At 36.1% G+C, this 12,241-nt stretch overlaps 3 protein-coding genes across 3 annotated transcripts; 1 reads left to right on the forward strand and 2 right to left on the reverse strand.

The window, feature by feature from the left end:
• Positions 1–484: 484 nt before the first annotated feature.
• LOC117568670 (uncharacterized) lies at positions 485–2,507 on the reverse strand. The gene is made up of 5 exons (XM_034249474.2): positions 2,300–2,507; positions 2,031–2,238; positions 1,785–1,971; positions 1,609–1,725; positions 485–1,553 (listed from the first exon to the last, which is right to left on the reverse strand). Exons 1-5 carry the CDS (start codon positions 2,438–2,440, stop codon positions 599–601), a joined length of 1,608 nt encoding a protein of 535 aa, XP_034105365.1. The 5' UTR covers positions 2,441–2,507; the 3' UTR covers positions 485–598.
• Positions 2,508–6,931: 4,424 nt separating this feature from the next.
• Positions 6,932–8,697, reverse strand: LOC117570700 (malate dehydrogenase, mitochondrial-like). The gene has a single exon (XM_034252503.2). It carries the CDS (start codon positions 8,560–8,562, stop codon positions 7,417–7,419), a length of 1,146 nt encoding a protein of 381 aa, XP_034108394.1. The 5' UTR covers positions 8,563–8,697; the 3' UTR covers positions 6,932–7,416.
• Positions 8,698–9,376: 679 nt separating this feature from the next.
• On the forward strand, positions 9,377–10,399 carry LOC117568422 (uncharacterized). The gene is made up of 2 exons (XM_034249071.2): positions 9,377–9,547; positions 10,056–10,399. The coding sequence occupies exons 1-2, from the start codon at positions 9,536–9,538 to the stop codon at positions 10,371–10,373; spliced, it is 330 nt and encodes a 109-aa protein (XP_034104962.1). The 5' UTR covers positions 9,377–9,535; the 3' UTR covers positions 10,374–10,399.
• Positions 10,400–12,241: the final 1,842 nt, after the last annotated feature.

A 12,241-nucleotide genomic window follows, 5' to 3' on the forward strand; every position in this document is an offset into this window, starting at 1 on the left:
TAATCATTATTTTCAATTATAATCGACTATTGGCACACTTTAGGGAACAACTTCAAGATCCCCTGCGCCTTTGACTTTTTGCTTGATAGTTAGGTTTCTTTATCTATTGTATAACCCTTGAGATTTGTTAAAAGAAATCAAAAGTTGAATTAGTTTAGTAGTAGTGGGTATTAATAACTAAATAGGATTATTTAATCAATATACAATTGAAAATTACGTATTATCTAAAGTTTGGATTGTATTAACTTTGTGAGTTAGAATTGCAGAGTATCGTGTAGACCAGCATTCTCTATTAGATCATACTTTCTTGCTGACGTTATAAGTATCCATAGATTAGATTTCTTCTTGGAAATCATTGTTTTGCATTCACAGTGATTAATCATATATTAATTATAGCAAGTTGTGAAGTCCCAACATATGTGGATGTAAATATCTTGCTGCCGTTTTATGATACAGCAGATTACTTTTATTTGAATTTATGGACTTCAATTCGGAAATGAAACGCAGTATTTGCCTTTATAGGGTTTTTTTCTTTTTTGTTATCGTTTTTGAGTTTACAAGCTTATTTGGACAGAATTATTCTACTAGAAACTAAGAATTATTTTTTTACCCCATTTTGGGAGGTAAACTGCTCCCGCGCTATTCTTCGCAAAGTCTTTCCATTCACGTTGGCTGGCAATTTATCCGTGAAGCGAACTCCGGCATGAAGCTGCATCTGCACACCTTTCAATCTTTTGGCGACATGATCAATGATCGTCTTTTCACTTATATTACATCCCCTGCGCTTCACTACCAAAGCACCAGCCGCATCTCCTTGTCTCTCATCGTAGATACCCACCACGCAGACGTCCTGCACCTCAGGAAGCTCTACGATAACATGCTCTATTTCCGTGGGCCAATAGTGCATACCTTGATACTTCATAATCTCCTTTTTGCGATCCACAATGTAAAGATAGTTCTGATTATCAAAATATCCCAAATCACCTGTGTGGAACCAGCCCTTATAGTCATGCATCTTCTGGGACTCGACAGGATTGCCATAGTATCCATTCCATCCATGTCCAGTATGCACATATATTTCGCCGACCTGATTGTAGCCCAGTCTTTTGCCATCCTCATCGACTATTTGAATCTTAACGCCCGGCAATAGTCTGCCAGCCGCATTGTTATTGCTAATTCCAATATTTCCCGTAATGCCGCCCACCTCCGTCATGGCGTAACCTGAATTCAGCATGGCAGTCTTGCATATCTCCTGAGCACGCTGGAGTGTTGTGAGGGAAACTAAACCTCCACCATAGCTGAGCATACGAATAGAGGAAAGCGCCTCTGTGGTGGCAGCAGGACAAGTGATTAAGGCGGAGAGATGCCTCGGAGGTACAACGACGTAGTTGATTTTGTATTTCTTCACCAACTCCACAAAGTATTCCGGAGAGAAGGGTTTGTTCGTTATGATCCGAGTGCAGCCGAAAAGAGTGCTGAAGGAAAAGCCCCATAGACCGGTAATCCAATCCAAAGAACTTGAAGTAAATACGATCGATTCACTGCTGACTAGCCTGCAATATTTGGTTGTTAATTAAAAGAAACTAAATCTCAAATCTCATATCATACATATTATCCTGTATAAGGATATGATTCGACATGCAGACAGCTTTCGGTAATCCTGTTGTGCCAGATGAACACAAAATTGCCACAGTTTGATCACCACCAAGTTTCAGAGGTTCTGGTCTGGAATTTACACATTAAATTACACCTTATAATTAATTAAGTTTGCACTTATTACGCACATATAGAACATTTCTGTAGGTGTAGGATCCAGCAAGGACTCTATCCTAGGTACATTATCAATATGATCGATCATGGTGAATATTTCTGGTTGCCAAGCTCTTGTAGCAGATTTAATCTTCTCATACTCGAGTCCATCGCAAAATATGAGCTTTGGCTTGGTAATATTATAAATATATTTGATGGTATCTGCAATATTTAATCAAATTCCGTGATTTGAAATAAGTGCGATTAAAGGTTGGACATACCCTCGTCAAGCATTGGATTGACAGCATGAAAAGGTGTGGTGTTCAATAGACAAGCAACACCCAATGGCAGCAGATAAGTAGTGTTTTTAGCCAAAATGCCAATCACATCTGTATTATTTAATCCTCTCTTCTTCAGGTGTTGTGCAATGCGAACAGCCCAAGTAAGTGCCTGAGCATTTGTCAGCGTAACTCCGTCAACATCGTTGATCTGCACATTATTACAAAATTGTAAAACTGCATTGAAAATTCCTATCAGGGGCATGACTCACCTGTATAACATTTTTTGGCCAATTTTTCATGGTACTGAATATAATCCTGCCCACTGATGTGTCATAGTTGTACAAGGAGCTAATTTTTGCACCAGCCCAGGTGTTATCCTTGGGATCAAAGGTTGTTGGTAGTGCTGCCATATTGGTAGTCCGACTGTTTCTACACTGACTTCTTTACACTCATAAGGTGTTGTGACTTGTGAAATATCAAACTCTATCGCCAGTATATTTATAATGACAATGTACTTCGTGATTTGTAGTTGTAAATCTATTTATGCCTTCCGTTGAAGGTTAACACTTCTGCCATCTTATCAATCACGAACTTAGCTACCAACCGCCTAATATCATAATCGGTTAATCATAATTTGACATATAGAAAAAGTGAGATGACTGCAAAATACCCTGTTTTAAACAAGCTTAAAAACATTTATTAACAATATCCTTAGTTAATTCTATTTAATTTGCAGAATTACAATTAGAATTCATTTCAGATATTATTTTTTATAACTGAACAAGAAGTTCTATGCAGTTCACAATTAATTAAGGCAACGTCATGAGAACCCTTTTAAAGTTTTTAATGAGTACTAAGTACAAAGTAATGTATACGAGTTTAAACTGATTATTGGTCGAAAGATACAATTTCATATCAGTTCGCTCGGAAAGTAGTTTAAAGATTAGAACTGATTTTCCTTAACCAAGCCAACGTCATATATTCATTATCTTATCTTAAGTGTTTGGATTTTTGCATATTGTTGCTTTGTCATTAACACGTGTGCTATGTTTATATTATTAATACGCCTAATATAAATATATAAGTATGTGGGCAAATCCCAGATAAAGTCCACCAAATTAATTAAATTTTAATGTCTACAAGTATATAAATTATGCATTCATTAAAAACAAAATTTAATAAATATATTTGCCAAGCTTTAGCATTTTTTAGGCGCTTGCTAAAAACTACTCTTTTGCAAATAATTGATTGAATACGCTATTTTGTGTACTGTCCACCACAATCAAAACGTAAATACAATGAATTTATTAATTATGCAATAAGAAATTAAACTTTATTCCTTCTATGTTATATCAAAGTAGACAATATAATTTTTAAAAACTTCAAGAAACCTTACTATTTAATCGACAAATAAGTAAGAAATTCGCACTACGCACGTTAAGTTCCACAATCGAAATGTAACGGCACGTAACCGCAAACAAGAAAGCGATGCGCTTCAAAAGCTTTAGCAAAGCTTTTTGCCAATATCGTTGGTTTGCGCATAACTAAAGCTGCCGTGTATAAGACATGAAGTATAAGACATGCAACAAAGTCTTCTAAAGTTGCTTATGATTGGTCGTCTGCTGACAATTTTAAAGGCTACAATTTGCAATTTAATAACCTTAGAAGTAAATATAGATATTCTCCGTTGTTTATTTTCTTTTTATTTATTTTACCTATAAATATTTTGACAAATTTATTTTGCACATATAAATGTATTGATTTATTGATTTAGTGAAGATAACATTTTAAATTAGAAAGGTCATTAAATAGCCCTTTCCAATAGATGATTAAATTTCGAATTCTCAGCATTTTTATCCAATACATTATCTATTAATCTAAGTTTCGGTTAAATATATTACTAAAGACTTAAGTCATGAAGTATACAAACGACATTAGATTACAAAATTAAAAATAAAACAAAAGATTATTACTGGCTCTTTTAGCAGTCATGTATTTAAATACCTTAATTGCATCATCCCCATAAATAATGATTACTTCCTGTTAATGCTTAGATTATTTTTCAGTGCTTCTCACGTGGATAGATCTTGATATTTGCGCTGCGACAACAATAGGTCATTCATTCAGAAAAGTACATTTATTTGAAGGAATCATTAACCTTTCAAAATATGTAGACACCGTAATACAAGCATATGAGAGTATTATTTATATTCGCATTATCAGTAGACGTGGGCGAATGCCACAACGCAAAAACATGTGCAGACATCGGTATCAAATTTGCCGACCCTCAAAACGGATCTCTATTGCCAACATTTTGGTCACGCACTCACCCACAATCGTTATCGTGATTCGGGCAGCGCGATCATTCACTCCACGAATCGATATCGATGTTGAGTCCGATCATAGCTATCGAAAAACTCAAGCTCCAAAAATTCTGAATTGCCCCCATTTATGGTAGATATAATCGTAATCGATGATCGGGTCATTTTGGCTGATGAAATTACTCATGCGAGGCAGACAACAAACAACAGCTAACGACCCTGCTGTTACTGAGATAAGCCGTCGCGAAGTAAACATTTCACATATAGACGTATTTATAACCCTAGACGCGACACAACAATAATAAGTTCTCTAAAAATAACAGTCCCGTTTCCGTATATCAACGTGGCTTAGCAACGGATCCCCAAGGGACTGAAATTTCCAAGCCAACTATTAAATAAACTAATAGTAACATCTGTTTGTGTTTAATCAGAATCACACGATCGTTGAGTTTATGATGTTTTGAACGTGAATGATATGATAAGAATATTATGCTCCACCACCTGACCTCACGCAATCCAAATTATATTTATTAAAAGCTACGTGTCTAACTTTCATCATTGCTCAAACATCTGAGAGACACAATTTCGCGAGCGACATTTTAATCTATCGCTCAAAGTTCATTGTCAAGGGGGGCAAGGCATTGTTGTTGATGTTCTTATTATTGTGGGTACTCTATATGGTTAATCAGCAATCGCAGAAATATTCCGTACACCCACAACATTCTCCACTTGAACACACTTCGCCACAATTAGCACCTGAACTGGATTTTGTCCCTCGTCTAACTTTTGCTTTATTAATCTGATTCATTTATTTTAATAGCCCGCCTATGATCAAAACAATTTTATAATGCACAATTCAGCAGTCTAGCTAGCATGATGTGTTCCAAAGGTTGTCAAGCTTCAGGTGGTACACCTGCCAAGCTATGAGCCATATTAGGCCTTATCAACAGACATTGCCGAAATCTCCGTCGCTTGTTTGGCGTATTCGCAATATGATAGCTTTATCTGAATCTAAAAGAGTATATTGTTTAATCATACCAAGAATTTCATTCATTCAAGTAGCCGGTGAAGCAATATACAAGATAATTTAATAGTCTATTTATTAATCTATAAGCCACAAACAACTCGATATATATTTGTACTATTTCTTTGAATTCCAAATATGTCACATCAGAGATTTTCGCTTTTATATTAAAATATTTATTTTAAACTCTTATATTTCGTTATAGTGCCATGTTTATTTCTTTATTATATTTGTTTAACACACATTTTGGAGTTACAAATGCTCAGCATTGAGCATCAGCATCAGTCGATTTTAGCTATACAAAACTATAGTGTCAAAATAGAAAAAACGTGCAAGCAGTGCACTGCTTAGCGTCTGCTTGTAGCACAGAATTCCGAAACAAAAAGTTTGTTTAACATTGAGCAAACTGAACTCAAATAATATTATTCATAGCTTTTGTTACTGCCAACAACTGTTTAGTTAAGTATCATCTCGAATATATTTAGTGTGAAGACTGAAGTGAAATAATGAAGTAAAACCGATTCACTTATCTGTGTACTAGAGTAATAGGTAGTACATACTATGATTGTTTGTTCCAAGTCGTATTGAAAGTGGGTCTTCAAATATAGTCATACAAATATAAATATATGAATATGTACAAATATATAGTGAGTTAATATACAAAGACCTTAAGCGGGAGTCTATTGGTCCGATAATCCAAACACTTTATTACAACTATATATAGCATTTTTAATTTGCACGACTTTGTTGCAATTCAGCTATAAAAACAATGACAAATGTAGACCCTGACGAATTTTTAATATAACGAAACTTTGTTTACAATAAATAATAAAATGAAGTACGTTTTGAAATAATTTTGATCGAACTCATTGCAAGCAGTACAATATGTTTAACGCACTGCTTACATTTTATGAGATTGATAGCAAGCAGTGAAAATGCATTGACCGCATTCGGCAATTTAAGTGATAATAATTCAATGAACCTAAGTAAGAATTATATTTTCTACTGGTTCTAATTCTAATATATATTTCTATACTTATATAGATGGACTGAACACCGCTATTGATACTTGACAGAAATGAATAGTAAACAATGACATGGAAAGTACCTTTTGATTTGATTACGTATAATGAAATGTTAAAGGCTAATATTATGTTAATATTATTTTTAACATATGTATTTATATAACATATTCCTCAAATTACAATAAATTTTTTTTTAAATTATAAAAAAAATATTTTCATTTAATTTAAAATGATCTTAATTATTTAATTGAATAACCTTTTATACGTCTGGTGAGCATGACACATTGTGCCCTTTGTATATGACGTAGGCACATCATACCCACTAACTAATCAAGATTGTCAAAATTTAGTTATTCAACATCAAAATGAATACTCTGAACGATGTGTATAAATGAATTGACACATTAGCTTAAAGCCTGTCATATTATGTGTGTAAAGTAAAACTAGAAAGCTATCACGAGTGCTAGAATGCTCGCTATCTGATTGACATCATACTTACATTATATTATACGTTAACGACATCAAAAGACATTTTCCAGCATACTCTATAATTTATTAGTTTTGCGAATGTTCAACAAAGAATAAATTTCAATTAACTGCAATTACTAAGTCTGGGTCTGCTTTTGGGGAATTTTCCGGTGTGAATATTTCCAAGAATTCCTTTACGTAATATTACTTGTTGTTCTGGTTTCTACATTACACTGTCGTCGCCCTTGATTACGAATTCTGAATTGGGGGGAGTACATAGGTTGATCGACCTGAGGCGTATAAATTGTGAATTTGAATATGTCTTCTAGTTTTCCAATCTGTTGATCAGCGGCTACTATTGCCGGAAGTAAATACGTGATGAATGGGTTGACATTGCACAATGCAGCTGTAAATACAGGATCGACAATCAGTTCGGGGTTAAGCAGAAGCTCTCTTATCAACAGCTCAGCATTATGACCCATTCAGCATAGTATGAATATAAGTCTCTCCTAGATGTGCTTTATGAATGGGGTTGTTTGGTTGTATTCCTATTTCTTTTTGCATTTGTCATTCTTCTTCTTTAACGCCTTGGCTTTAGCTTCGGCTTCGGCTATCTTGGCACAACAGATGGCTTCCTGGGCGAAATCGATGCCAGCAGCAATACTCGTCTTCAACTCTGGTATCATTTTCTTAAGTTGCTCCTTCTCATCGTCGGACATTTTCGGTAGTCCAAGATTCTTTTTGATACCCTCAGGACCCAGCTCTAAGGGTGTGGAAAAGAATGCCGCCTCAGTTACATCCGAGGCCACATAGCTGCACTCGACCACACCCGATTCGCCCTTGAGGCCGCGCAGCAAAGAGTTAACAAAGTGTGCCGCAGCATAAGCCATGGAGAGAGTAGCGGAGCCTCCGCCTGCCTTGGCCTTGACCACCTCGGTGCCAGCCTCCTGTATGCGATGTGTCAGTGCCTTCCACTCATCCGGAGTGGCGCACAATTTGGGGCTACACAGTGAGAGCAGCGGCAATATGGTAATACCGGCATGACCACCGATCACCGGTATATTAACTTCGGCAGGATCGAGCTTCAAGCGTTGGGCAAGGAATGTGCGGGCGCGCACAATGTCCAGCGTGGTTACGCCAAACATGCGTTTGGGATCATAGCAGCCAAGGGACTTCATCGTTTCGGCCGCAATGGGCACAACAGTGTTGAGGGGATTGGTGATGTAGGCCACCAGCGCCTTGGGGCAAGCAGCGCACATGGCACGCGAGACAGATATGGCCACCTCTCCATTGGCACCGAGCAGCTGGTCACGTGTCATATCCGGCTTGCGTGGCATGCCGGCTGGCACCACGACGATGTTCGAATCGTGCAGCGCATCCACCAGGGAAGCAGGGTCCTCGCCCTGAAAGCTCTCCACCTTCGTGGCGGTGCAGATGTGCGACAAGTCCATGTTGACACCCTTGACGTTGGTTCGATCATGCAGGGACAACTCCTTGATCAATGGATTCTGCTTGAGTAGCAATGACAATGGCTGTCCAATGCCACCGGCTGCACCCACCACAGACACCTTGTAGTTGCGCACACTGTGAGTCCTGTGAGTTCCGCTGATCATATTTTCTTGCAGCTGGGAGAGTCGGAGGAGATTCTGACTGCGTCGTAGCCATATGGTATAACCACAGCTGTTTGCCATCATATTGATAATCTTGTTTAAAGTACTGAAAATCAAATTTGTTGAAGCTTAGATAGCAACTGATAAAAATTTAGTTTTCGGAAATTGAAGAAAAAACATGTGCTTCCTGAAGCAGATAAAGCCCCAGTGAAATGTGCCCATTTATAACTGTTTGAAGGTGACTAATCACAGACAAGAAAATGCTTGACTACTTGAAGCCCTCACATGACAGGAAACAGTTACATCATAAACTACCAACTATTTGAAATATTTTGTTATTTCTCAGAATTTAATATGTTAGTTAAGAATTTACACAATGCGTATTGACCATATTTGAATTGCTCTTAAAGCGAATGAATTCAATATGAATCAGTTTTAATCACATTTTATTTCCGATCCCATCAAACCGACAGTCAACACCATCACAATTCAAAGCAGTTCTTAACTTAAGAAATCTAATTGAAAATGATGTAGCAACCCCTATGCTAAAGAAATTCAGAATAAAATGAAATGATTGCACATTGTGATACAATTTTATTAAGCTCTCAAAAGTGACAGCGCAACGAAATTATCATTTTTCCAGCATCGTTACTAACTTTGAGTAGACGTCATGTTCGTCAGACGACAATTACGTCGAGTAAATCAGAATTTTTGGTCATTCGCTAGACATAACTAACTAATGTAGGAACGTCGATAATGAACAGCAACGAACGAATGATCGGCTCGTCGATTTCCGAAGAGACAAACCCGAAACTTTGTTGTTGAGCCGAAGTGCGCGAGAGCTAAGGCGATGTGGATGCGATGAAAGTATGGTAGTGATATAAACGTTAGGCGCTATGGAGAGCGACTTCTAGTTGTTGCCGGCATCGCTAACAATACGCACATAGCACAAAAAAAATCTGCGAATACGAACTGTTGTCGTCCTCGTCTATTTAGAAGAAATCGTATACTTCAATATATTAATCGTCCGCGAGTCTATTTAGTATTAACATTCAGTATGGTTCAAGAAGTGAGTATTTAAAGACTGCGAATCAAATGAAGTGAATGCGGTATGATCGATCGAACTGAGTGGAGTCCTTAAAATAAACAATACAAATTCGTTCTGCTTCGTGTCGGTTTCAATTCGTGTGCACATCGATTATCTGAAGACTTGTCGAGCTTTATCTTAAGAGGGAATTTCCTTGCAAGTGCATTCGAATTTATACGTGAAAAAATGCCAAAATAATCTTGTTTCTTCTGGTTGCAAATTTGACTTATATGATACTATTTGTCAAAACTAACCCGAACCAGAAAAAGGCGCTTGTCACTTTGAAAATGTTTCATAAATCACTTGAAATTTTTAAATAAGGTCAATGGCTCAGCCTCAAGCATTATGCACGGCATTTCTAACTGAACCGTGTCACATGATTGGTCGGTCGGTCGTCGCATTCAGCTGACTTTAATTCTTTGATCATAACATCGCCCATGCGTCGGTTAATAGCTAATCATGTGCTTTGCGTCTCTCTCCCATTTTTTAGAAATTCAACAACAAGCAAATGCTGCTGCTGACTCTGCTTCTGGTCGCGTGCCTGTCTGCCGTCAGCGTCAGCTGTAGACCTTCATCCGTGGAAGCTGAGAAAACGCTGGCAGTTGATCCCAGCGAATATCCCGGCAATCTGCCCGAGGAGACCATACGCAAGGTGCAACAGTGTGAGATTAATCAGACCACAATGGAGCTGTGCATGCGATGCGCAAAAGTCACAAGGTCTGAGATCATTTATCCTATGTGCTGCAATAATGATGATAGCGTCAAGGATTGGTGCTATGACTATGTCTATTATGGCAATAGCAATTAGTACAATAAATCTAGTGCTTGTGATTTTGAACTTGCCAAATTCTATTAACATTCCTTGCATCTTGAATGCACTGTGGATCGATTGGCTGTGATACTAAAGGCAATATTATTATATCAATTTTACATATATATTATATTATATCTAGTTTGTAATAAATTAATCTTTGCCCTGTGAGTTGCATTAGAATATTGAAAAAAACATCAACTCTCAATCTTTAAAAATGTATACTTTTATTTTTTTCGGACGGAAACTTTAAAAACTTTTAATGCTTTTTGCAATTTTAGTCTATAGATAGTTTATAGTTTCCATTTTGAAGCTATATAATTATAACTTAGTAGGTAACTAATGGTTTTTTCTTTTGGCAAAAAATATGATTATATTTTCAACATTATTTTATACTTTAAAACTCGATTTTAACGTACAATAAATGTAAATACAAATACTAACTTAAAATGATTAATAAAAACTGACTATACTGAAATAAAAATGTGTATATTAAATGCAACCCTTTGTTTTTATACCCGATATCCATGGTAGAAGGGTTGTTTAATATATTTTTGGTAAATAATGACACATTGCCTCTCAATTTGCTGAATTTCTGGAAAATTTGATGGATAAATCAAGTAACGGTAAAATTTAACGGGCATAGAGCGTCGACACATTGTGTCTCTTATAAAAAGATATCAGGTGTTTTTAACCTCATATGTATATATTAAACATCAGCGTTCAATTTTCCATTTGTAAAGAATGGGCTGGTTCTTAATCCACACTTACTCTTGAAATTTATTCACTGGAATTTTTTGACACCAAATTCAAGACCCACTGTAAACATCGACATGTTTAGATAGGGCTATCATTTTGTTATTATTACGCGCAAATTGTGTTTTTTAAGCAAATTAAATATTTAATTAATATTAATTTGGTGCACACTACAGTCTTTATGACTCCTGATGTTCCAGAATTTACCTGAGTACTATATTGATATACCAAATATAGCGTTAGCTATATATATATATATATTATTTATTTATTTTAAGAAAGCTAACATAATTTTAATACCCGCTACCCATACCATTTGGTATATTTTTAGTACTTTTTATAGTATTTTCGAAATATTTTGAAAATAATACCGCAATATTGTGCTTTTATTCCAAATGGGTAGCGGGTATCTCACAGTCGAGCACACTCGACTGTAATTTTCTTACTTGAGAGGGTTCTTAATCCACACATACTCTCCAAATTTATCCACTTGAATTTTTTCACCAAATTCAACACCATATCAAAATCGACACCTTTAGATGGAGTTATCATTTTTTATTAATCCGAGGAATTATATATATTTTTTTTTGAAAAATTGGATAACAACAGTCTTTATGATTCCTGATGTTCCTGTCTTCTTTTCAATAAAATGGGTAGCGGGTGCCATAAGCACACTTGACTGAAGCTGTCATAATTTCTTAATTAAACCATTACTAGGATCAAAGGTTTTGGACTTCAACTTCAGTATACTATATTTCGTACGACATACTAGTTATGTCAAAGTAACTATTGTCCCACAGTAGTGATCTACACTAAGAAATATTTATGAATATTGGCATTGGGGATGGTATCAGTAAAAAAGTATCGTAAAGAATATGGGTGATCACGCAAAACAACACTGATCCCAATTCGTCATTTTTGGCACGCGGGTTGTAAATAATGAAAAACCCCAATCAATAGCTCGGAGGGGGAATCATCGATCCAAGGTAAAAAGGTTATCTCAACAAAAAAAAAAATACTCCTCCAACAGATTATAGGAGGCGCCAAATAAATACTTATTTAATAAATATACAAAACATATAAATATTTTTTTCAATAATTTTATTTAT

This window comes from Drosophila albomicans, chromosome 3 (assembly GCF_009650485.2).
Source record: "Drosophila albomicans strain 15112-1751.03 chromosome 3, ASM965048v2, whole genome shotgun sequence".
Classification (NCBI taxonomy): Eukaryota; Metazoa; Arthropoda; class Insecta; order Diptera; family Drosophilidae; genus Drosophila; species Drosophila albomicans.